Below are 27749 nucleotides of genomic sequence, written 5' to 3'. Positions count from 1 at the left end.
CGCTGTATTCCTCGCTCTGTTCTATTATTCTCATGCATTTTATATGGTACTATCAGCCCGTACTGCATGATAAACAAAACTTTTTGTTGTACCTAGTTACATGTGACAATAATAAATCAAATCAATTCATTTCTCAGCACAATGATTCTGAATAGTCAGAATCAATCTGTCGGTTTTAAAATTTAACAAAATCTGACTCTTAACTGTTGATCAGCTTTAACAGGTGTATCCTTTACGGCAACGCATCTACCAGATGCCACTTATCAAAAAATCAATCAGCATTCTCTTCTCATACAGTAAAAATGTTGGTTTTCCCCTTGAATTTGTATTCTTGAAAAATGTCCCGATAGCGTGCAAGATGAAAATCTCTGACAGAACACTTTTTGTCTGATTGAATCAGATTCAATCAAAAGTGACAATGGCATCACAGACTGGCTACAGCACAGGAGGCTATTTGACCCATTCTTCCTGTACAGGTTTTATTACTTATGCCAGTCTCAGGCCTTTTCCCCATATCCTTGCATATAGCAAGAAAATGTTTGGCAAAAACCAACTCTACGAAAATAATTGGAGATATAAACAGGCGTTCGGCCATTACAGCACACTGAGTCCAAGCTAGTTCTCTGTAACTTAGTCCAGTCAATCACATTCTCCCAGTCCATCCCGTTAGCCTTGCACATTTATTTTCCTCAACTATCCATCCAATTCCCTTTGCAATTCATCTGTCATTTCCATTTCAACCCCCATCATATGCAGCAAGTTGTGGGTCATTGCCGCTTATTAAAATGTTTCTTCCTCATGTATCCCACTGAAATCTCTTGCTCAAATACTTATAATGTACCCAATGGTCCTTGTATGATCAGACAATGGAAAAAGCTTCTTTATCTACCTTACCTAAATCTGAGTTAATCTTTGAAATTTTTGTTGAATTTCCCCTTAAACTTTGTTTCAAATAAAATAATCATACTACAACACCCTCAGCCAACAACTCCCCTCCATCTCTAACGCTATTGCTAAAATTTCTTTCAGCTGGAAACATTCTGATAACTCTTCACTGCTCCCTTTCAAAGAACTTCATATCTTTCCTGAAGTATAGTGACCAGGATTGAACACATTCCTTTGATTGTGGCTTAACCACAGCTTTATGAAGTTTTAATGTAACGTATTGTATTATACCACGATAACGTAACGTTGTGTATCAATACTTCTAGCTGCAAGATCCTGCATGTTGTGCTAAAAGCTCTCACAACATGCTCTGCCACCTTCAAAGGTCTATACTCAGGAATCCCAGGTCCCCCCGTCCCTGTACACTTTATCACTGTAACTTAGCTAAAATTGCCTTTCCTTATTCCAAAAAGGATCATATCACACCTCTCTGCATGAAATTTCATTTGTATTAGTCTGCCCATTCTGGTCGCCCAGTCATAGGGAGTATATTATTAAGCTGGAGAGGGTCCATAAGAGATTTACCAGGACTTTGCTGGGTATGGAAGGCTTGAATTATAAAGAAAGGCTGGATAGGCTGGGACTTTTTTCACTGAAATGTAGGAGGTTGAGAGGTGACCTTATAGAAGTTTATAATATTATGAGGGGTATAGATTGGGTTAATAGCAGGTGCCTTTTCCCTCAAGATTCGGGGGCACATTTTTTTAAGATGAGAGGAGACAGATTTACAAAAGACATGAAGGGAAAATTTTGCATACAAGGAAGTTCACGTGCGGAATGAACTTCCACTGGAAGAGGTGGCTGTGGGCACAAGTACAATGTTTAAAAAAACACCTGGATAAGTTCATAAATAGGAAACGTTTGGAGGCATATGGCCCAGGAGCAGGCAGGTGGAACCAGTTTAGTATGGGATAATATTTAACATAAATAATTTGGACCAAAGGGTCTGTTTCTGTACCGTATGACTCTACGCGCTACTCCAGTCGAGTGGTACAATCATCAAATTTTAAAATTTTACTCCAATGCCCAAGTCATCTATAATCAAGAAGGAAGTATCAAAATATTAAATCTTTGGGAACATGATATTCTACCATCCTCCAGTCTGAAAATAACGTGAACCACAACTCTCTGTTGTACAGACTTAAGCCTTTTTTAATAATCCACCACTAATGTTAAACTGATCAGCCTGTGACGATGGGGGGTATTCTTAAACCTTTTCTTAAATCAAGATGTTGGATTTACCACACTGCAAACCTCTGGCATCTTCCTTGTATCAAGGAAGTTTACAGAAAGTATTAAAATCTGGCATCTTCATTGTATCAGGGATGACTGAAAGTTTACAGAAAGTATTACAATCCCTGTAGTAAAATGCGATACACAAGTAACTAAATTTATCAAATGATGCCCAAAATAGAAAAGTTACCAACAGGATTTTATTTTTTGCAACATTTACTTCAAAAGGAATCAGAGCCAACACAAATAAAGCTCAGATTGACGGACAAATGATACTTCAAATAAAAGGTAAATTTCACATTAAAGTCAAAACAACAAAAGGTTCTCCTACACAACTACAGACACCTACATCAATCTCCGCATGCAAGTGTACTACATAGTTATTCACAACATACTGTTCTTTAATCTTGGAAGCTGGGTCAAGAGTCAAAATAACAATGGCTTTCACCATTACATTTTACAGGTGTAATTACAGAAGCAAAGCACATTTCTGAAAATCCTCCCTCCATCTTGTCTGGATAGTGCTGATGCTACGTCTTTCCGGTGTTTCTTTTCAACCAACCACTGATATCCTTATTCCTGTTTTTGGCATTTCTGGTAAAACATCCAACTATTTTCCATCTCTGAGCTATTCACAAATCCTACTAGATTTCTAGCTTTTTAAATCAGCTCACATAGAGTTCTCAAGAGCTCCTGTCTCCTTTTCTGAAATCAGAAAATCTAACCTCTATCTCAGAATGATTTGATTCTTCTCCTCACATAATTAATTGTGCTCCTCTTTCTATCATGGTGCGATTTTTCCTTCGTTTTCCATTTGTGCACTGATCGTCCCTTACTTCCAACACTCCTTTCTTCCTTACAACAGTCGGCCCTTTGCCTCAACGGCTACTCATAAGACTATTCAGCATCTTAACTCCCTTCCTGTTGATACAGTTTCCAGAGGTCAGATTGAGAGACCAGTATGCTGAATTACTTAAAGACGCCTTAAATTTTAATTCTGCTTAGTGTTTTTCAAAACACAGTTGCTGCTACCAAAAGATGACTGTGGATGTAAATTTAATAACTGACCGAGTCTTGTGTGGACCCAATGGAAAGTCACATCTGTACAGTGTCAGGGAAATGTCAACTAAGAAGGCAAAAAATAAAGGGATAACAAGAGATAACACAGTGTGGAGCTGGAGGAACACAGCAGGCCAGGCAGCATCAGAGGAGCAGGAAAGCTGATGTTTCGAATCAGGACCCTTCTTCAGAAATCCCAACCGGAAACGTCAGCTTTCCTGCTCCTCTGATGCTGTCTGGCCTGCTGTGTTCCTCTAGCTCCACACTGTGTTATCTCAGACTCTAGCATCGGCAGTTCTTACTATCTCTGAGGAATAACAAGAGACTGCCTTACCTCTTTTTCAGCAGGAACTCATTGCCTGAAGACATGTTTGCATTTTACCCTTTTTGTGTACAGAAATAGAAAAGATTAAAAAAACACTGATGGCAACCTGTGTGTTAATGACCCAATGCACTGGTGTGTAAACTTGAGAAGTCTACCCTGACGGTTATAGCTTGAGGATTGCCATTAAATACACCCGCATTGGAGGTCAAAGAACAAGACTTATTGATCACTTGGTGCTAGCAGGAATCCACCTTGAAAGACAATGGGGTTAAAGAATTTCAACCTACAAAGCCAAGAATCTCAAAACAGACTGCTTAACTACCAATACTAATGTTACCTGTACCATCCTGTATAATGGGTGCAATTTTCTAATATGTACACTTAATGATTCAGACTGATCCTTTTTTTCCCTCTTTTTCATTTGGACTCCCTTATTATTTCAAATCTATATCTGTCTGTGTGCGCGCGCATGCGTTGCATTGTGATTTCTTCTCACGTTTAGTAGCTAATAAACTCATTCTAGTGTCAACTCAGGATTGGTTAAGTTGGTTCTTTTAGAAATGTACATTAATTTAGTGTAGGAGAAAGAACAAGAGATCCTTTTCAAACCAACCTCTGCAATTAAACAAGAGACCGGGTGAACAAGGAAGGGAACTCAGTTCATCCCTCCTTACCTGAAAGCTTACATGATTTGACATATCCTGTCTGGAATTGTAAGAGATAGTAGGAACTGCAGATGCTGGAGAACCTGAGATTACAAGGTGTACAGCTGGATGAACACAGCAGGCCAATTAGCATCAGAGGAGCAGGAAGGCTGAAGTTTCGGGCCTAGACCCTTCTTCAGAAAATGAAGAAGGGTATAGGCCCGAAACGTCAGCCTTCCTGCTCCTCTGATGCTACTTGGCCTGCTGTGTTCATTCAGCTCTCCACCTGGTTATCTCTGGAATTGTAACAAACTGAGCAGCTTCACTGGGAGATTTGTCACAGCATAGCTCAAATATGCACAGAACAAGTGGACCTGTATTTGTAGTATATTGCTGAAAACATTCACAGGATGAGGGTGTTGCTGGCTGAGCTAACATTCCTAATTGCCCAGAAGGCAGGTAAGAATCAATCACATTGCTGCAGGTCACATGCGTTAAAATTTAGGGGTGGGATTTTGGGGGGGCTCAAGGGAGCTAAAGGAGGGTACGGGAGGGGCGGGGAGGGAAGGTGATAGCAACGTGATGGATGAGGGTTGGACACAGTGTGGTTGAGGAGTGAAGTAGCTGGGGGAGGGTAGTGGGCTGGGGAGTAGGATGGAGGATTGGATGGGATGCAATGTGTGGGAGAGATGAGGTAGAGAGGAGGGAGGAGAGGTGGAGGGGTAGGAAATATAGTGGGGTGGACAGATGAGATGGGAGAGGTATACTGGCTAGCTGTAGGTGAACAATAGGACCCAGGAGTGACTCTGGGGATAGGAGTCAGTGTGCTGATTGGAGAGTGGGAAGAGTCCAGAGTGGAGACTGAAGTTGTAGGGAAGTCGAGGCAGGTCCCGGTACTTTTGTCAGCTGAATTCAGGCCAGGGTTTGTGGAATTGATGGAACCCTGCCCATGAACCTAACTGCACTTTCACCATCTTCCACCCTGACCCACACCACCAGTCTCAAACTCAAGGCTGAACGGTCTGTCCTCAGAAAAGGGCTTATGTTCGCGTTCATGTTCATGCCCCTCCATCCCCACCTTAACAAGGTCCATGCCCACCACGGCACAAAACTCTTCTTCTGCTGCCTCCACCTATATGCCTCCTTCTTCAATAAACATTCCTAACTATCCTCCAGGTACCCGCCTCCAACCTTTCTCCCCTTTTTGGACACTCCTGTTGGCCTCTAACCCGCCCTGGACCTCTTCATTGCTAACTGCCAATGTGACATCTCCTGCTTTGATCCCCCCTGCCCCCCCATCCACTCCAACCTCTACCCCGTCAGAGGATGGAGCGCTCAACTCTCTCCACACCAATCCCCATTTCACTATCAAACCCCTGAGACAAAGGCGGGGAGGTGGTAGTCTGGAGGATGGACCTCTGTGTCACAGTGGCCAAATGCCAACTCTCTGAGTCATACCTCTCCCTTGACCACGACCCCACTATGGCCCAAGTCACCGTCTCCTACTACTGTCTATGATCTTATTGCTTCTGGTGATGTCCCCCTCCACCAGCCATATAGGCCCCCAGACCCGTACTGCCCGGTTCCACCTGCTTCCCAAGATCCCCAAGTCCAACTACTCCAGCCGACCCATTGTCTCCGTATGCTCCTGCCCCACTGAACTCATCTCTTCCTACTTTGACTCTATTCTCCCCCATTGGACCAGGCACGCCCCACCTATAGGACACAAACCACGTTCTCTACCTCTTTGGAAACTTCCAGTTCTCTAGTCCCTAGCGCTTTATCTTTACTATGAACGTACAATCTCTATACATGCCCATACTCCACAAGGACAGCCTACAGGCCCTAAATCTATTCCTTTCCATTAGACCCCTCCAGTCTCCATCCATCCACTCCCAACCACCAACACCCTTTTCTGCCTCACGAAACTTGTCCTTGCCCTCAACAACTTTTCCTTCAATTCTTCCCACTTTCCCCAAATCCAGGGGGTTACTGTGAGCACTTGCATGGGCCCCAGCTATGCCTGCGTCTTTGTTGCTTATGTCGAACAATCTCTCTTCAGTACGTACAGTGGTGCTGTTCCTCAAGTGTTCTGCTGTTAACTTTCACCCTGACCTCCAATGCACCTGGTCTATCTCAGACACCTCCCTCACCTTTCTTGACCTCTCTGTTTCCATTTCTGGTGACAGTTTATGGATTAATATTTACTATAAACACACAGGCTCCAATTGCTACCTAGATTACACCTCCTCCCACCCTGCAAGAACTCCATCCCATTTTCCCAATTCCTCCATCTCCGTTGTATCTGCTCTGACAAGGATGTGTTCCACTCTCAAGCATCCCAGATGTCCTCCTTTTTCAAACAACACCCTTTTTCTCTGTCTGTCATCCAGACAGCCCTCCACTGTGCCTCATCCATTCCCCGCTCCACAGCTCTAAACCACACCCCCCTCTAAACATAATAAAGATAGGGGGGGTTTGGTCCTAACTTTTCACCCCACCAGCTGCCGCATCCTAAGTATCATCCTCGAGAACTTTTGTCAACTCCAATTAAACCTCACCACCCAGAAAATTTTCCACTCCCCACCCATCTCTGCATTCCGCGAGGACCATTCACTTCTCCACTGCTTGGTTCATGTCACCCTCCCCATCAACCAGTCCAACACCTTGGTACCTTCCCCTGTGACCGTAAAAGATGCACCACCTGCCCACACACCACCCCTCTCACCTCGATCCAGGGCCCTAAACAGTCCTTTCAAGTGAGACAGAGCTTCACCTGCATCTCCTCTAATCTAGTGTACTGCATCTGGTGCTCTCAATGTGGTCTTCTCGACATTGATGAGAACAAATATAGACAAGGTGATCGTTTCACTGAGTGTCTTTGCTGGCCCGTAATGGCCAACCTAACCTCCCAGTCACATTTCAACTCCCCCAGCATTCCCCCTCCAACATGTCTGTCCTCAGCCTCCTCCAGCATCAAAATGGCTTGGAATGCAAATTTGAGGGACAACACCTTATCTTCCATCCAAGCACCCTATAGCCCAAAGAACTCAACATTGAGTTCTCTAATTTCAAATAACCTTCCCACCAATCTACCAGCTCCCTTCTCAACACCTTCGCCTCTGTTCCATTCCACCTACTGACCCTTCCTTCCAGCCACCAACTGGATTCATCGCTCCCATCAATCAACCGGTGTCCACCGCTCATCACCATTCCACTACACCTCCTCTCTCCCTCTTTATCTGCAGGTCTCCCTACCCCCACATTCAGTTTTGAAGAAGGGTAATATCCGAAACGTTGACTGCTCCTTTCCTGCAGATGCTGCCTGGCTTGCTGTGTTCTTCCAGCATCCTGTTTGTCTACCTTGGATTCCAGCATCTGCAGTTTTTCTTGTCTCGAAATGTGATGACCTTTGGCCTATTTGCAAACATGCCATTGATGAACTATTGACATATGCGCCGCATCACCATATCACAATAAAAAAGACAGATGACAGTTTTCTGAATCTGTATTCACTGAACCTATAAACCTAAAACTAAATTTGACCGCATGAGTTTCTAATGATCCAAAACATGTTCCTTTGGTTATTTTCAATGGACAGAGTATAGACAATACTCAGAGAGCCTGCACTTACAAAACCCAAAACTTTTAGATGTGATCCCACTATTGGGTTACACCTACAAATGCTAATTAAAGAAAACACTGGTGCTTGTAAATTGGCTCATTTGTGTACACTAGATGTTAGATACATTCACACAGAGGGATTCTTTCACGGTAAACAAGTATATTCAAGCCATGACAACAAAGTGTGAAGCTGGATGAGCATAGCAGGCCAAGCAGCATCTCAGGAGCACAAAAGCTGACGTTTCGGGCCTAGAACCTTCACCAGAGAGCCTCTCTGATGAAATTACTGTCAAAACTCAGCAACTCTAGCAGCATCTGTGGGGGGAAAAAAAAACAGAGTTAACATTGAGTCCAGTGACTCATCAGGTGAAAAGTCACCAGACTCGTTACCTCTAGATGCTGCCAGACCTGCTGAGTTTTGTAACAACTTATTTTAGTTTCAGATGAAGGGTCTCTGATGAAGGGTCTAGGCCCAAAACGTCAGCTTTTGTGCTCCTGAGATGCTGCTTGGCCTGCTGTGTTCATCCAGCTTCACACTTTGTTGTCTTGGATTCTCCAACATCTGTGGTTCCCATTATCTCTGATACATATTCAAGCCATGTGCCTTTTTGGAATTATCAGAAAACTTGTGGAGCCTAGAGGTTCCCATTGCTTTGTCCATTGCAATGCTTCAGTCATCAGAATCGACATGTCAACCAATCACCATCCTTTCCTCCTACAGTATAAACTATTGTCGAGATTTACCTGTCTTGCTTTTGTCCTGAAGAATGCAAGATGAAAATCTTTGGCAATTAGACTCTTGTTTCAGCCATATGCAAATTATTTCTTAACAACTTATAAGTCCTATCCGAACATTCTTAAAACGATTATGGAATCCAAAAAGTTTTTAAAGAAATTTCAACTTCCAGGCCAGGCTGCTTATTCATTTTAAGCACAATCAACGTTTCCAGTACATTTTTATTTTTAAATCCTATCTATTATGTCTATCATCTTGACTTCGCCAACTATTTTGTCAGCATCCTCTCTTCCCTAGTAAACAATGATACATACTCACAAAAACAGAAATTACTGGCAAAACTCAGCAGCTCTAGCAGCATCTGTGGGGGAAAAAAAGCAGAGTTAACATTTTGAGTCCAGTGACTCATCAGGTGAAAAGTCACCGGACTCGTTTCCTCTAGATGCTGCCAGACCTGCTGAGTTTTGTAACAATTTATTTTAGTTTCAGATCCACAGTTCTTGGTTTTATTTTAATGATATGTAGCATTCATTCAGGGCTCTAGATTTTCTCTGCATGATAAAGCATGCATTCAGTTGTAGGAGGTTTGCAGCACAGAAAAAGATCCTTCTGCCCTTTGAGTCTACGGTGGTCAAAACCAACCACCGAACTGGCTGATTCCATTTTCCAGTACTTTACCCATAGCCTTGTACATCTTCCTGTTGCAAGTGCACAGAAGAGCACTTATTAGTCATTTGCTGCTTCTAAACGAGAAGACGGCTTTTGGGCCCCCTTTCTACATTAACTGCCGTTGTTACAATCTTAGAGGGGGATTATTAAATCAAATTACTAAGTTCACAAAATGAATTCTGAAGAAGGGTCATTGGACCTGAAACGTTACAGATGCTGCGAATCCTGCCAAATTTTTCTCTCAGTTTCAGTTTTTGTCCATGAAATGCCCTCGCCAAATGAATAAATTAACAACATTGCATTTCTTGAAAGTTTTACATTAATGTGAATCAGAAGTAATAGGACATTGGAGCAGAATTAGGCCACTGAGTCTGTGTCACCGTTCGATCATGGATGGTATATTTTCCATTCTTCTGTCTTTTCTCATAACCCTTGATCCCCTTACCAATCAAGAATCTGTCCATCTCTGTTCTAAATACACTTAATAACAGCCCTTTGCAGCAATACGTGCTGCAGATTCACCAGCCTCTGGCTGATGAAATTCCTCCTCATCTCAGGTCTAAAGGAGTGGCCCTTGACTCTGAGGCTGCGCCCTCTGGTCCTAATCTCTCCTACAAGTGAAAACAGCTTCTCCATATCCATTCTATACAGGCCTCTCCAGTATTCTGTAAGTTTCAATCAAATCCCTCCCTCATCCTTCTAAACTCCATCAAGAACAGATCCAGAGTTCTCAAACACTCCTTATATGACGAGCCTTTCATCCCCAAGATTATTCTTGTAAACGTCCTCTGGATACCCTCCAAGGCAAGCACATCTTTTTCAGAAATGGGGCCCAATGCTGCTCACAATGTTCTAAATACAGTCTGACCAGAGCCTTAAAAAGCCCCAGCCGTACATTTCTGGTCTTGCATTCTAGCCTTCTTGTAAAGGCTGCTAACACTGCAACTGAACCTGCGTGTTAACTTTAAAAGATTCCTGATCAAAGTCTAAGTAGCTTTGTGCTTTACATATAGGAAGCCTTTCCTAAGCCTCTATTATTCCTATCAAAGTGCATAACCTTATACTATCCCACATGATAGTCCACCTGGCACTTCTTTACCCACTTTCCTAGCCTGCCCAAGTCCTCCTGCAGCCTCCCTGCTCCCTGAGCATGGCCTGTCCCTCGCCTATCTTTGTGTCATCTGCAAACTTAGTAACAATGCCATTGGTTCTTTCATCCAGATCATTAATATATAATGTGAACAGCTGTCCCATCCTTGCCCCTGCTCACACCTTTCCACTTCTTTAATTTGCTGTTCTCCCTTAAAACACCTACCTAATAATTTTGATAACCTGATTGAGCTGCCATAGGAGATATTCAATGTTACCTTTTGCTTTAAAATGTTCCTAGGAATAATTTATTACATTAAGGGTGCTATACAATTGCAATTTGTCATTGTACACACAAAAGTAAGTTTACAAATACCATTTTGACAGAAATGCTACTCTCCACATTTTTTAAAGTTTCAGATGTCTTTAGTTATATTTTTATTTTAGCCATAGACTGACATGAATTTCGAGCAACATTTTGTAACAATTCTATAAATGGGGTTAATTTTCATAGTGTTAACTTTGAACTATAATTACCTCTTTATATTCTAAAACTATATTGTGCCAAAGCACTGTTGCTTGCAAAGCTACCCAGATTTAATAAATTCCAAAATTATGACTTATTTAAGAAAAATGGGTTCTTCACTAAATCATGATTTAACTAATCCACACTTATGGACAATGAAGTAACCATTCCGGCCTAGATACATACCATTGTGTAGTTGTGTGCCACTTTATGCAGGTCAGTGCAGCCCTGAGCATCTGCAAACGATCGAATTCCAAGACAGTTGGATGGGTGCAGTTGTTTCATCAGGAACCCGCAACATGCTTCTACAACCTGAGAGAGTTGTAATAGGCAGGCTGTGGACAATAGGCACTCAATATTGTCTTCTTTCAATTCCAGGCGACCTAAAAGAAACAAATGATGCAATTTCTTCGTTAAATATGTGATAGATGTGTGTTACTGTATCAAAATTATTTCAGCACATGCAATGTAAATTTTACAGCACTTTGCTTAGCAAAGGCCTTTACCATTTACATCTTCACAACTGCAGCCGAGTAAGGATACTTCAATTTTTTTTAAGTAAATAGTCTAGTTTTTGTAAATGCTATGCAGAATTAATCTTAACATATGAAAACATCAATATTATAGATTTGGTGGTAGAAGGTGGGAAAGAAGTGTCTGAAGATATCTGAGGATGTATTGAAGGGTGCGTAGCAAAATGTCTATGCTTCATCAAAAGCACATGGTATGGTTTTAACCCTAGTATACTTTGTGTATTTAGTTGGCAATTGTTAATATTGTTTCTTTGTACAGCTTGAGGAAAATAAGAACAGGGTGGGCTAATCAGCCCAAGGAGCCCGCTCCACTATTCAACCAAATCATCTACCTCATCATTATCCCCAAATTCGTTGATGTCAATCGTATCTAGATATCTACTGATTTGTCCTTGAATATGCTCAATGACTGAGCTTCCACGGCCTTGTTTAATCAAAGAATTCTGAGATTCACCAGTAAGTGAAGAAATTGTTTCTCATCTCAGTCTTAAGTGCCACAGAATAAGTGCCAGTCTCAGTGCCACTTATTTTGGAGATATTATCTCCTGGTTCTAGACACACAACCAAGGAAACCATCTCATCTCCATCCATCCTGTCATGCCCGATAATCTTCTAAGTTTCAATGAAATAATCTTCAAAACTGTGGAGAATACAGGTCCAATGTCCTCAATTTCATCTCTTAGAACAATCCCACCTTTCCAGATAACAAAGTGTGGAGTTGGATGAACACAGCAGACCAAGCAGCATCTTAGGAGCACAAAAGCTGACATTTCGGGCCTAGACCCTTCATCAGAAAAGGGGAAGGGGGAAGAGGGTTCTGAAATAAATAGGAAGTGAGGGGGAGGCGGATCGAAGGTGGATATAGGAGCAGATAGGTGAAGAGAAGAGTACAGATGGGGAGCTAGGCTGGGGATAGGTCAGTCCGGGGAGGACAGACAGGTCAGGGGGCGGGATGAGGCTGGTAGGTAGGAAATGGAGGTGCTGCTTGAGGTGGGAGGAGAGGCTGGGTGAGAGGAAGAACAGGTTACGGAGGCGGGGACAAGCTGGGCTGATTTTGGGATGCAGTGGGGGGAGGGGAGATTTTGAAGCTTGTGAAGTCCACATTGATACCATTGGGCTGCAGGGTTCCCAAGCGGAATGAGTTGCTGTTCCTGTAACCTTCCGGTGGCCTCATTGTGGCACTGCAGGAAGCCCATGATGGACACGTCGTCTGAGGAATGGGACGGGGAGGTGAACTGGTTTGCGATTGGGAGGTGCAGTTGTTTGTCGCGAACAGAGCGTAGGTGTTCTGCCAAGTGGTCCCCAAGCCTCCACTTGGTTTCCCCAATGTAGTGGAAGCTTTTCTCTCCACAAATGTTGTCAAACTTGCTGAATTTCCACAACATCTGCAATAGCGGGGAGGCGATGGCCTAATACAGATGTAGGGTATCTCCTGCTTACCTCCCCACCTGTACTCTCCTCTTCACCTATTTTCTCCTGTATCCACCTTCGATTCGCCTCCCCCTCTCTTCCTATTTATTTCAGAACCCTCTCCCCCTTCCCCTTTTCTGAAGAAGGGTCTAGGCCCTGTTAATCCAGAGACCCAGATAATGGCAGACCGTAGAATTTGAATTCAATAAATATCTGGAATTAAGAACCTAATGATGACCATGAATCCATTGTTGATTGTCAGGAAAAACCCATCTGGGTCACTAATGTCCTTTAGGGAGGAAATTGCCATCCTTACCTGGTCTGGCCTACATGTAACTCCAGACCCACAGCAGTATGATCCTCTGGACCATTAGGGATGGGCAGTAAATGCTGCCTTGCCAGCAATGCCCTCATCCCATGAGCAAATAAAGGAAAAGTATTTTTTTGTTTTATGTTATAAAATTTATCTTGCTGTATCAAAATGTAAGCATTTAGTTACTCATGAATAAGGGGATACTGATCCTTTTGGACATCAGCACTTTCTAATCATTTACCTTTTAAGAAATTCTCTATTGATTTCACTTGATTTATTATTATTATCACATACCTAAGTACTGTGAAAAGTTGTTTTGTGTGAAATACAGATCATAACAAAGACACAAAGATGATAAGGTGATTGAACAGAACAACGAATACAAGGTTATGGCCGCAAAGCAGGTGAACAAAAAGCAAGATCAAGATTAGGTTTGAAATTTGAGAGGTCCATTATGTTTACAAAGATTTGCTAAATTTCATTTTAACTATATAAAGAGATTCTCTGGTCACTTTGCTCCTTCTATTAGTGATATTTTTTCTGCCACTGGCAAACTTCAGCATGCATTCTCTCATTAGTGCCTTTCTCCCTTGTCAGCTATGCAATATATTTTTAGTCACGACATACCCCCTCCTCTCTATTGTGTCTTGCTTGTTAATGCCCAGTCCTAAATGAATGCCTTGTACCTTATATTCATCACTATGTTTGATTCTATTTGTTGTCTCCCATACCTAGCTTATCATCAATCTCTGTTAATTTCTCTCTCCAACCTCACTGCTATTATTTTGTACTAGTGGGGGAAAAAGAAGAAAACAGATCTTGAGAGGGGAGCAGAAGGGGCTAAATAGAGTGATATGCTGCACAGGTGCCAGAATGGGTTTTAGTTTATTTAGCATTATAAAAATATTGGCAGTATATTTGGTTGCCTAAATTCAGCTTGCATACCAAAAGCATATGTTAATCTAGACAAGACAATAAAATGTGAGGCTGGATGAACACAGCAGGCCAAGCAGCATCTCAGGAGCACAAAAGCTGACGTTTCGGGCCTGGGCTCTTCATCAGAGAGGGGAATGGGGTGAGGGTTCTGGAACAAATAGGGAGAGAGGGGGAGGCGGACCGAAGATGGAGAGAAAAGAAGATAGGTGGAGATAGTATAGGTGGGGAGGTAGGGAGGGGATAGGTCAGTCCAGGGAAGACGGACAGGTCAAGGAGGTGGGATGAGGTTAGTAGAAGGAGATGGGGGTGCGGTTTGGGGTGGGAGGAAGGGATGGGTGAGAGGAAGAACAGGTTAGGGAGGCAGAGACAGGTTGGACTGGTTTTGGGATGCAGTGGGTGGAGGGGAAGAGCTGGGCTGGTTGTGTGGTGCAGTGGGGGGACGGGACTAACTGGGCTGGTTTAGGGATGCGGTGGGGGAAGGGGAGATTTTGAAGCTGGTGAAGTCCACATTGATACCATTAGGCTGCAGGGTTCCCAAGCGGAATATGAGTTGCTGTTTCTGCAACCTTCGGGTGGCATCATTGTGGCACTGCAGGAGGGCCATGATGGACATGTCATCTAAAGAATGGGAGGGGGAGTGGAAATGGTTTGCGACTGGGAGGTGCAGTTGTTTGTTGCGAACCGAGCGGAGGTGTTCTGCAAAGCGGCCCCCAAGCCTCTGCTTGGTTTCCCCAATGCAGAGGAATCCACACCGGGTAGACCACATTGGCAGATGTGCAGGTGAACCTCTGCTTAATGTGGAATATCATCTTGGGGCCTGGGATAGGGGTGAGGGAGGTGGTGTGGGGGCAAGTGTAGCATTTCCTGCGGTTGGAGGGGAAGGTGCCCGGTGTGGTGGGGTTGGAGGGCAGTGTGGAGCGAACAAGGGAGTCACGGAGAGAGTGGTGTCTCCGGAAAGCAGACAGGGGTGGGGATGGAAAAATGTCTTGGGTGGTGGGGTCGGATTGTAGATGGCAGAAGTGTCGGAGGATGATGCGTTGTATCCGGAGGTTGGTGGGGTGGTGTGTGAGAACGAGGGGGATCTTCTTTGGGCGGTTGTGGCGGGGGCGGGGTGTGAGGGATGTGTTGCGGGAAATGCGGGAGACGTGGTCAAGGGCGTTCTGAATCACTGTGGGGGGAAGTTGCGGTCCTTGAAGTACTTGGACATCTGGGATGTGCGGGAGTGGAATGTCTTATCGTGGGAGCTGATGCGGTGGAGGCGGACTAGCCCAGTTCATCCCCTCCCCCCACTGCGCCACACAACCAGCCCAGCTCTTCCCCTCCACCCACCGCATCCCAAGACCAGTCCAACCTGTCTCTGCCTCCCTAACCTGTTCTTCCTCTCACCCATTCCTTCCTCCCACCCCAAGCCGCACCCCCATCTCCCACCTACTAACCTCATCCCACCTCCTTGACCTGTCTGTCTTCCCTGGACTGACCTATCCCCTCCCTACCTATCTTCTTTTCTCTCCATCTTCGGTCCGCCTCCCCCTCTCTCCCTATTTATTCCAGTTCCCTCTCCCCATCCCCCTCTCTGATGAAGGGTCTAGGCCCGAAACGTCAGCTTTTGTGCTCCTGAGATGCTGCTTGGCCTGCTGTGTTCATCCAGCCTCACATTTTATTATCTTGGATTCTCCAGCATCTGCAGTTCCCATTTTCTCTGTTAATCTAGACACATTTTTGGTCATAAGTTTTGTTCTGGCTATTTGGAGGAGTAAAGGAAAGCAGACATTATTTTTTACAAACCTTCAAATACTTTATCTGAAAATTGATTGCGCTGCAGTATCCCGAATGCTGTTTTTATTGGATACTCTTGCAGCTAGCCATAGGATATGTGCACTACAGTAGGAGCTGGAAGTCAGATTCATTGTTGATGGTTTTTGACACAGTAAATTAAATCCAAGATCAGAGGGAGCAGCTCCACTTGATGCAATAACATGTTCAAGCATTAATCCTGAATGTTAATGCTGAAGGAGCAAGCTTCACTGATGACATGCCAACACAATTTAGTTTTACATCAACCGAAGTTGATTAAAAAATTGTCTTGGTATGCAAACTGTTGGACATCACACATTACTTACCGTAACTTTCAAGATATATTTCAAATAAAATTCTTCATATAGTAGAAGGTGGCATTTAAGTTACTCCACAGATTCAATCAGCAAACAACTAACATCTGTTGTGGTGTGAGCTTACTTCCACTGGTAAGGGATCATGTGTACTGGATCGTGTACTGCTCTAAATACAGCATGATTGCATCCAGAAATATACAATCAGGGCATGTAAATGGGTCAGTAGTCAAACATCGCACAGAAAAGGCAAGGATGGCAGATTTCCTTCCTTAAAAGTAAATTTTATATTTGGATTTCAAGTTGGGGAAAACATGCGACAGAAAAGGTTGCTCAGGTCATGTCTCCTCTTTCTGAAATACCTTTGCTGTAAGATCAGGATGAAGCTTGGTTGTTCTTCCGGAACAATGGTAGAAAGAACTTATCAATACTGTATTTTGTGGTCAAGCTGTTTCTGTCAAGACCTCAAACAACCATGCATGATTAGTGAGTTGACCACATCTGTAGGATTTACAGACTTTGAAATATTCACTGCATTAACATTTTTTAAAATGTGTTTTTTAAAAAAAATTAAGAAATCTATTTTATTCAACTTTACTTGAAGTGTGTGTATATTTTGGGCTACATAGAAGGCATTTATATCTTGATATTTAGAATGGTGTGTATTAATGAATACATTCACTATTTTCTTGAATGGGTTCTATTTCATAATGTGTATAATATTTAAATTGATAAGTGTTTATTAAAGAATACTCCTTAATTGGTTATTTCATTCTAAGTCTAATATAGAAAAAGCATGCCATTACCAAATTTGGGACTTAGATATATTATTTTCCTTTAATGTTGAGAGCTATGCAGTAACTGATTGATTGATTGATTTATTGTCATGTGTACTGAAGTAAAGTGAAAAGTTTTGTTTGAGAGCAGTACAGGCAGATCATAGTGAGCAAGGATGTACACACCAAAAAGACTTAGACATGTACAAGGCTACATTGCACAGGGTGTGTGTTAGGTGAGGTCAATGTTAACAAGATCAGTATTATGTGAGGCTAGAGAGTCTAGTCACCAGTCAAATAACAGCTGGGAAGAAGACGTTCCTAAACCTGCTGGTGCATGTCTTTAGTTAATGGAACCAGAGCAACAGTCCACTCCTCCCATCTCAGTTGAAAAAAAGGTTTGCTAAGACTCCACAAAACTCTTTTTTTTCATCACTTCCCATTTAAAAATCAGAGGCGCTATAATGGCATAAGATCCCATCACCAATCCAATTTAAGGATGACATCAACTCTCTCCAGATTTTTCTGTAACTGAACAGGCTGATTCTCAACGCATTTTTGTGTCCATGGGACAGGTTGTCCCAGCACATCGTGGATTGCTTGATTTGGGACTTTTGTTCTTTCTCTGCTACTACTCTGCTTTATCATTAAAGCATTTGGATTCATAGCATGATGCAGCTGAGTGGACATTTTGAACAATCGGTAATGGCTTCTTCGAAATAATTTACTATGTGTGGAGCCATGATTCAAGAAGAAATTCAGAGCACCTTTGACATGTATTTGTTGTCCTCCCCTTAAATATTAGGCATTTGAGAGTGGAAAAAAAAAGGACCTGGCATAGGAGATGCTTTACAGCCATATGAACACATTCTACTGAGTTTCATTTTGCAAGAGTTTTACCTGGCTAATTGTGAAGTTGGCTTTTATAAGGCACTGACCTTTATTATGTTTTCAAAAACTTTGCTCTTTCAATATGATCATATTGGCAAGGAAAATTTCATTGCCCAACTATAACTACCCTTAAAGCATTGTGTGTCCACAAAACAGCATAGAGCTGGAGTCACACTGAGTCCTAACCAAATTGCGGTAGACAGTTCCATTTCCTGAAGGATAAATGGTCTGCTTTCACATTCATATTGTGTATGCCTAAAATTATGACACCCACTGAATTTAATTTCACAACTAATTATGGTTAGGTTTAAGTCCATGACCACCAAGTTTCTAATCTGCTACCATAAACTGTAGACTGTCAGATGTAAATGTAAAGACATCCCTGATGCTAATTACATATGCATTTATTATCTTCATTGCTGGTGTTGCAAAGCACAACAGATGTAAGAGATCTAAAAAACAGAAAATGCTGGAGAAACTTAGCAGGACTGGCGGCATGTGTAAGGGAAGAAACAATGTTAATGTTTTGAATCCAAGGTGACACTTCTTTGGAACTTAAGGGCATTGGCAATATAGGTCTTTACCAGATGCAACTGTTGGCTTTCAATGTGATTTCGTTTACTAATATGCTCCTTTGCATTTCTTTCTCCTAATGTATTTTCGCAAAAGAGAAGTTATGTTTAATTTCTTGAAAAGAAGCTGTCATTTAATTTGTCAATGCAAAGATTAAAAAAAAATCTGCTGTGGTTGGTTTGCTCGCTGAGCTGGCTATTTAGTTTGCAGACATTTCATTACACTGCTGGGTAACATCATCTGTGCCACCTCCAGTGAAGCATTGTTACATTTTTCCGCTTGCTATTTAAACTCTGGGGACCGTTGAAGTTGATTACCTAATTTCTGGTTTTTCATTGCAATAGTGTGTATATAGGGTCTAATTCTGTGTGTTTTTTGATGGCCTTCTTGGTGGAGAACCAGGCTGCCCGGAATTCCCATCCCTGTCTCTGCCTGGAGGCCTGGTTCTCCACCAAGAAGGCTATCAATAAGTACACAGAATTAGACCCTTTATACATACCATTGCAAAGAAAAAACAGAAATGAGGTAATCAACTTCAACGGACCCCAGAATTTAAATAGCAAGCGGGAAAACATAACAACACTTTACTGGAGGCTGCACTGATGATGTTACCCAGCAAGGTAATGAAAGGGCTGTAAACTAATGAATCAGCTCGGCAAGTGAACCAACTACAGCATCCATAAACCGAGCTACAAATCTACTCAAGAATATTATATAAAAACATCATTGCTAAATTTGTTGTGCAAAACTATCTTTTTTTGTTTAAACAAAAATCAAAGACAGCTATTTTACCCAGAATATGCAATTTGGAATTTTACATAATTATCTGACACGACACTTCAACTTTACCCAGTAATTTGTAGTCACCTGTATATGCGTATTGAACTAATGCCCACAATGCGTTTGAGTCAACGCCTTCTATCTTTATCTCTTCTTGTTTGGCCTCCCTTACATCATTCGTGAACATTGCAGCAAAGTAGTCTGAAACAGAGGATAGAACTAACCTGGGAACACAAGAAGAAAACCTATTCATAATTTTCAATTTACACAGGTTCATCCATAGTAATGCCTTCCATCTTAAATGAAGTGTCAAGCTGCACACAACATTTATAGGTTTTCGGGCATCTTTTCATCTCATTGCCAATGGGAAAGAAAAGAAAACACAAGTATTAAATGCTTTCTTTTAATATCCACACAGCAAAACAGTGGCAGAATAAAATACATAATACGCTGAGAAAATAACAAAATAGGATGTGAAACCTAAAAGACACGGATGATTACAAGGTTGTATTTGTATCCAGGGAGCTATTACAAATGTAAAATAAAACATAACTTTCCAAAAGTATAACTGGCTGCTTTTTGACAGATTCTAGAAAATGATCAGGAAAATCATAATCGCCTTTTATTTATTATTAGTGACTTATTTCCTAAAGGCACTTCATAAAATGTTTGCAAAAACCTCTATTATGTTTCCTCAGCAACCATTAACTGTTACATATAGTGCCACAAATTCCATGAAGGTTGAAAGAGGCAATGTTTATATTAGTGCAAAGTATAGTAATTAGGTCTAATGATGACTTTCCAAAACATCGATTTAAATTACATTAATATGGTTATTGGTACATTTCCCATTTACCTGTGAGCTGGAATCCTCCGGTCTCCAGCTAGCAGCACTACATCACATAATTGCTTGTGTCGAAGGTAGTTTTCCATCTTCTTAAAAGTCTGCTCTGCATGGTTTAATGCTTGAAAACACTCTTCAGGAGCAGAAGGATCCATAGTATGGCATGAGGACAAGGTCTGACTGCTGTTTGAAGTCCTGCTATAAAGAAACCAGATATGCGGTTTGAGTCCACAAAAAGATCAGCCATGATCTTACTGAATGGCAGAGCAGGCTTGAAGAGCCGGACGGCCTACTCCTGCTCCTAGCTCTTATGTTCTTACTACTACTATGGCTTGTGATTGAAGCAATAAATAATAAGCAAGCCCATTTATAGACTGTGTTACTGTGCTGTACATATACTTTTTGAAGCTCAGGTTGAGGTTCTGGATGTGAGTTTGCTCGCTGAGCTGGAAGGTTAGTTTTCAGACGTTTCGTCACCATTCTAGGTAACATCATCAGTGAGCCTCCAACAAAGCGCTGGTGTTATGTCCCGCTTTCTATTTATCTGGTTAGGTTTCTTTGGGTTGGTGATGTCATTTCCTGCGTTGGTGATGTCATTTCCTGTTCTTTTTCTCAGGGGATGGTAGATTGGCTCCAAATCAATGTGTTTGTTGATGGAGTTCCGGTTGGAATGCCATGCTTCTAGGAATTCTCGTGCGTGCCTCTGTTTGGCTTGTCCTAGGATGAAAGTGTTGTCCCAATCAAAGTGGTGTCCTTCCTCATCTGTGTGTAAGGATACGAGTGATAGTGGGTCATGTCGTTTTGTGGCTAGTTGATGTTCATATATTCTGGTGGCTAGCTTTCTGCCAGTTTGTCCAATGTAGTGTTTGTCACAGTTCTTGCAAGGTATTTTGTAGATGACGTTTGTTTTGTTTGTTGTCTGTATAGGGTCTTTTAAGATCATTAGCTGCTGTGGTGGGTTTGTGCGCTACCCTGATGCCAAGAGGTCCGAGTAGTCTGGCACTTATTTCGGAAATGTCTTTGATGTAGGGGAGAGTGGTTATGGTTTCTGAGCCCGTTTTGTCTGTTTGTTTGGGTTTATTGCTGAGGAATTGGCGGACTGTGTTCATAGGGTACCCATTCTTTTTGAATATGCTGTATAGGTGATTTTCCTCTGCTCTGCGTAGTTCCTCTGTGCTGCAGTGTGTGGTGGCTCGTTGGAATAATGTTCTAATGCAGCTTCGTTTGTGGGTGTTGGGATGGTTGCTCCTGTATAGTTCAGTATTTGGTCCGTATGTGTTGTTTTCCTGTAGACGCTGGTTTGAAGTTCCCCATTGGCTGTTTGCTCTACTGTGACATCTAGGAATGGCAGTTTGACAACATGACCGACTATCACTCGTATCCTTACACACAGATGAGGAAGGACACCACTTTGATTGGGACAACACATCCATCTTAGGACATGCCAAACAGAGACACGCACAAGAAATCCTAGAAGCATGGCATTCCAACCGGAACTCCATCAACAAACACATTGGCAGTAAATCAATCTATCATCCCCTGAGAAAAAGAACAGGAAATGACATCACCAACCCAAGGAAACCTAACCAGATAAATAGAAAGCGGGACAACACCAGCGCTTCGTCGGAGGCTCACTGATGATGTTACCTAGAATGGTGACGAAACGTCTGAAAACTAACCATCCAGCTCAGTGAGCAAACTCACATCCAGAACTTTTTGCATGTTTTAAAACACAGCTGAATTACTTTTATGTTCTTGATTTCCTTAACAGTGGTTAAGTGGTTTTTATTTTTTATTTACTGCAATAGTGAAAAGAAATATTGTACTTCCTAAGAGCAACAAATACAATGATACATTTCAAGGTACTTAACAGGTGCATTATCAAAGTGTAACATCAAGCAGTAGAAGTAGGTACAATGTCAGAAGACTAAAGCTTTGGTCAAAAGATCAGGTTTTACTCAGTGTCATAAAGGAGAGTGAGTTAGACAGGAAGAGAGGCATAAGGAGGTAATTGTTTGGAGCCTAGACAACCGAAGCATAGTCATTGACAGTGGAACAACTAATATTAGGAATGCACAAGGGGCCAGAACCAGATACTTGCACAGATATCTCAGGAGGGCTGTGGTATCAAGCAGATTACAGAGGTTTGCAGGTGGGAGGCAAAGTCCTGGATATAAAGTCAGTCATACGGAAACAAACCCTTCGATCCAACTTGTCCATGCTGACCAAGTTTCCCAAATTAAGCTAGTCCAATTTACATGCGTTTGGCCCATACTCCTCCAAATCTTTCCTATCCATGTACCTGTCTAAATAGTGAACCTGATGAGAAAAGGCTTGATTAAAGCTGGGTAGTTATTTATGATGTGGAATTTAAGCATACAGAGGTTACAGCGTGGGACAGGAATCAAGAGAAAACAATTGAGTCTAAAAGTAACAAAGGCATTGATGAGTGGTTACTGTAGTGATAACCTGTGAGGGGATGAAGTTGGCAAAGTTACGGAGGTGCAAATAGGCAATCATAGCCTGGTATAAATAGCGTTAGGAGCTCAATTCAGAATCAAATGTTAAATATGCCAAGGATGTAAATAGACTGGCTTAACCTTAGAATCTTGCCAGGGATGAAGTTGATTGCCAGGGAATGAAGCCTTGAGGGAGAAAATGGTAAAATGAGGCTTCAGGTCTTCCGATATTTAAATGGAGATGATTTATGCTCATTCAATACTGAATATTGGAAAAGCATTTTGATAAATTAGAAATTTATTCTAAGAAACTAAATTTTCCAGTACATTACTTTATCCCTTGAAAAGAACACAGCCGGCCCAGTAAAAGTGGCTCAAAACACTTTAAAGTGACAGGAAATAGTTTACAAAGTTGTTTAAGATTTAAATCTGGTTGTAATTAACTTAATTACAGTAGCATTGAATTATCGACTTAGGAATAGGAGCACAGATAAAAAGAAAGTTCTACGAGGGGCTCAGAAGATTTGGCCAAAGGAGGTGCCCCTCTTCCTCCCAACAACTGCTCACACTCAAAACTGTTGGACTGACTGCTGTCCCTTAGCCAAAAAATTGAAGCAATGATGGAATGAGGCCCTTAAGTGTCAATTAACTGCCCTTTTAAGGGCCTCAATAGGATATGGACAGGAAGGCGGTGGTTAAATATTGGGAACAAGTCAATGTGGTTGGGAGGCAATGGCTATCTTTAAATATGTTATGTAGGGTATAAAAATTCACCCCATGTAATTATTTATAAAATCCAAAATATTTTAAACTTCTTTTAGTGGTTCTACCTCCCAATTATGTATAACGTATTTAAACCACCTAGTCAACCTATTCATCCTGATCCTTAAATGCTTCAAAAATTCCACATGCAAAGTTCACCACACCACTTTCCTCATCCAGTCCCAAACAAATTCAACACCCCAACAATCTTGATGGAGTCATCTAATGAATACCACACTGGCATAACACTGGCAGATGCTGGTGTCATTTGAGATGCTTCTTTCGTGCCTAGCTAGAAAGTGACCCCTGTCTGTTTTCACTGAAACTGTGTCACTGACCCAGGATTTTATTTCCACATGCTGGATTGCCATCCACAGAGAGGAGTAGGAATTACCAGATTACAAGATCATTTCAGCCAGAAAATTGTTCACTGCCCCTAAGTTCGTGTCAGGTCCCAAACGTTATGCCCATTTGGAGACAGACTCAGTTTTCTAAGAGGAAACCGTTCCTATTGCAAGTGATGAACATACGAACATAGAAAGTAGGAGCAGGGGTAGGCTGCTCAGCACTTCATGTCTCCTGACTCACTCAATATCATAGCTGATCTGATTATTCCCATTTTCACTGTACACACTGGAGTATGTGACAATAAATCATTCATTCCCACCCATTGTAATAATGTTTTAAACTCTTGCTTATCAAGATTATACCTTCCTGTCCCTTAAAATTTTCAAAAAAACTGTTTCTAACACCTTTTGAAGAAAGCGCCAAAACTCATCATACTCAGAAAACTTTGTCCACATCTCTGCAACAATGATTCTAGTTCTAGAATCTCCCACAAGAAAAATCCTTTCTAGATCCAACCTGTCAAGAGCTTTCAGGATCTTATATATTTCAATCAAGTCACACCTTACTTTGCTTAACTTCAGCCGATAAATAGCTAGTCTGTCCAAACTTACTTCACAAGACAATGCATATTTTCTAAATATTCGTCTGGCACACCTTCTCTGTTTTTAACACATTTACATCCTTCTCTTTGTGCACCTTCTTTGCTGCCATAACATTGTATTCTTCACTCTGCTTTATTACCCTAATGCACTTTGTATGGTATGATCTGCCTATACTGCATGCAAAACAAAACTTTTCACTGTACCTCTATACATGTGACAACAATAAATCAAATCAAAAAATAAAGTGACCAACAGACAATATTCCAGATCTCGTGTCAATCTCCTGTACAATTGAAGCATAACCCCTCTTTGTTTGCATTCAATTCCCCTCACAAAACACAATAGCGTTCTAACAACTATCCCAATTACATGTTTTATCTGTAACACTAACTTTTTGCAATTCATGCACAAGGACACGCAAATCCCTTTACATCTCAGAGCAATTTCTCACCATTTAGATAATATGTTTTGTTTATTCTTCATGCCAAAATAGACAACTTCACATTCTCCCACATTATACTCCAGATATATTTATAATTCTATTTGCCAGATCTTTGCTCATTCATTTAAGCCATCTACATTCCTTTGTAGTTTCCTTACATCCTTTTCATATGTTATTTTCCAAACTATCTAAGTGTCAACAGCAAATTTAGCAAACATACTTTTAGCTCCTTCATCCAAATCATTTATATAAATTGCAAAAATTAGAGATCCTAGCATTGATATTTGTATCATATCATTCTTTCTGTTTTGGGCAGTTATGCCAGTATTTATTGACCATGCCTAACTGCCCACCAGAAACGACCCATTTATGACTGCTCTAAGTTTCCTATTTATGGTGTTCTCAAATTTTGTGGCCAATATTTCTCCAAACATCACAATGTATTAGTTTAATTCTAAAACTCTAGCCCTTTATTTTGTTCCTTTTTGGTGGTTTCGATCAGTCAACCTCTCCAACTAATACTCAAGTCAGATGCTAAGAATGAACTAGAAAAGATTTGAAGTTTACCTCCCCCATCTCAGCAGGCAAGTACACATGTTGTATTCTGTACTCTACTGAAAAGAACTGACAGAGTTAAGATCATGGAACACTAACATATAGCCCAGTGAATTGATGGAATTTCAACATCCTGACAAAACAAAATAATTCTGAACTGCACAAGTCTATGGATATGGAATAGATCATTTAACTCCTACAAAGAAAAAGTTAATTGCTTCACTGATCAACAGGAGGCAATTATTTGGAAATAATGACATTAGTGTGGACAAAGTTGTTTACCCTGTGGGAGAAAAAGCAAAAGTTCAAAATACCTGTTACTTATTCAACTATGCTTTTACTTGAGTTGATCAATTCATTTTGTGCAATCTTTCCATTACTTGTGTTACCTAAAGCATTTTGCAAAGTACATACAGGTATTTTAAACAAATACTTACCAATTTTGTACAAACACAAAATAAAATCCAGCTCACAAGAATCATTGTTACTGGTCAAATTGCATATAAAAGCAACTCATGTGAGCAACAGAAATACTTTATTTTTGAATCTGGGAAATCTTGTAAAATGTAACTAGTACAGGATAGACCTTCTCTGTCCAAATACCATTTATCTAACTGGATGCCTAGGGTACAGCTACTTGCAGAGCCTTAAGGTACAAAATCCTAAGTTACTGGGAAAGACTGCCTGGTGAGAATTGTCAGCATACCCTGGTACAGCATCAGAAAGTCTTCTAGAGGGACAAGACTCAATAGTAGATTTGTCTCCCCTGCATACTAACCATTACTCACATCTTCCTGGCCAAATGGTTCATTGTATTTGCATTCTTTTATGTCTGTCTGACTTCCCTTCTGGTGCAGTGACAGGTGTCTCATTGGCTTTCAGGAGCTTCTGGTTTGTTTTGGTAGTGGAGCTACTTCAGCAGTAGCCCCCCACCCCCGTATATAACTAATATGTTGTTAGGTTGGGTCATTTAGGGATGGGGAGGCAGTTAAAAGTTCCATTATGATTTTGTTTCAATAGAAAAATCTGTCTGAAAACTTTCACTTCAAAAAACAAAATATTAAGGCTAAAGAATATTTAAAAATTGACTATTGCTTTTAAGTCATAGCGAGGACTGAGGCAATGTTCACTGAAGATAATTACTCCACTCGTACTCAATTTGCTTATTTTTAATAATCTATATTTTTTAAAAAGTTATCAAAACTCCTGCATTGTTGACAAGATACAAAATATCAAATTAGTGATGCATTTCCAGTCAATATTCACCAGCCCTAAACCTTGCCCATTACTTAGGCAAATACATATCCTAATTATCCCACAGTGACCTCCAACAGTCATGACAAAAATCCATGCTCTAATTAGAACAAGGTTAGCAACAGAACCATAAAGATAGCTGAAGTACTCAAAAATCTAGATTTACTCTTTCCCCACATGAATAATTAAAATCTTGTGTTTGAAGAAAATTTACCAATTTTGTCTATTTTGCAAGGTGATACTTTTTAAAGGGGCTGGGTAAAGCTTTTTGACCTTAAAAAAAAGGCCATTGAGCGTGACTACAAACTAAGCATTTTGGTAAGTTATGTTTTTTAAAAAACAGCTTATTTCAAAAGTACAATCTTAAATTTGCACTTACAGTCAACAGTATATTTCTCCCCTGCAAGGACTCCTCTAAATTTTCTCAAGGGCTACATTTTAGTTTTTGGGGCTGACTTTTCATTATAATTAACTCATTTACTATATGAGTAAGTTATGCAGTGAGAATATCTTTTGTACTTATTTGTATTGGTAAATGGGATATTTGGACACACAAATAGAATTCCTACAGCCCAGGTGCAGGCCATTTGGTCCATCGAATCTACACACACCTTCCAAAGAGCATCCAAACCTAGATCCACCCCCATACCCTAAACACTATGGCTATGCTAAATTGCCCAATCTACCTTTCCTGCACACCTTTCAACTGCAGGAGGAAACTGGAGCACCTCGAAGAAATCCATGCAGACACAGGGAGAATGTGCAAACTTCACATAGACAGTCACCCAAGGCTAGAGTCGAACCCAGGTCCGCAGCACTGTGAGGCAGCAGTGCTAACCACTGACCACCAAGAATAATTTATCAATTTCCTCAATATCCATTAATTCTCCATTAAACTTAAAGATACAACACATAAGGAAAGCATTCAATTCATAGACACCACATTGTTTAACCTGGCACAAGACTGCAGACATAAATTAATGTTTAAGTTACAAGCAGAGGTGAAAACTAGCCTCTGCCTAGATGAGCAGCTCCTCACCATCCCTTTTCATCCTATTTTTGGGCGTGGCTTCTCTTTATGGAAGCTCTCGTGAGTCAATTTTTTCCCAGATGATTTAGGGACTTTTTGGGACATATTCACCTGCTGGCCACATGTATTTTGAGTGCTGACTTGCACCAGTATGGAAATACTATAGTTGCACATTCCTTTGTAGTCTTGATACATTTCACTCACAGCACACAACACTGTACCGATAAACACAGAAACCTCCATCACTGAGAAGACAACATGCTTATCCAGGAGGGTTTCTGAG

At 41.3% G+C, this 27749-nt stretch overlaps 1 protein-coding gene across 12 annotated transcripts in view; it reads right to left on the bottom strand.

Annotated features, from left to right (window-relative positions):
* LOC125452281 (kelch-like protein 5) overlaps window positions 1–27749 on the bottom strand; it is a 140957-nt gene that overhangs the window by 54900 nt on the left and 58308 nt on the right. For 10 of the 12 annotated variants that reach the window (XM_059647171.1, XM_059647159.1, XM_048530533.2 and 7 more), the window contains 3 exons: window positions 20027–20212; window positions 19258–19394; window positions 11037–11233 (listed from right to left, as the gene is read on the bottom strand). In XM_059647171.1, coding sequence (XP_059503154.1) covers window positions 11037–11233; window positions 19258–19394; window positions 20027–20212 — 520 coding nt within the window. The remainder of the gene's footprint in view (window positions 1–11036; window positions 11234–19257; window positions 19395–20026; window positions 20213–27749) is intronic. The other 2 variants (XM_059647180.1, XM_048530517.2) reach the window with 1 other exon arrangement.

The sequence above is a fragment of the Stegostoma tigrinum genome, chromosome 1, assembly GCF_030684315.1.
Source record: "Stegostoma tigrinum isolate sSteTig4 chromosome 1, sSteTig4.hap1, whole genome shotgun sequence".
NCBI lineage: Eukaryota > Metazoa > Chordata > Chondrichthyes > Orectolobiformes > Stegostomatidae > Stegostoma > Stegostoma tigrinum.
The sequence above is the reverse complement of the archived record's forward strand: the minus strand, read 5'-3'. Positions and strand labels throughout refer to the sequence as shown.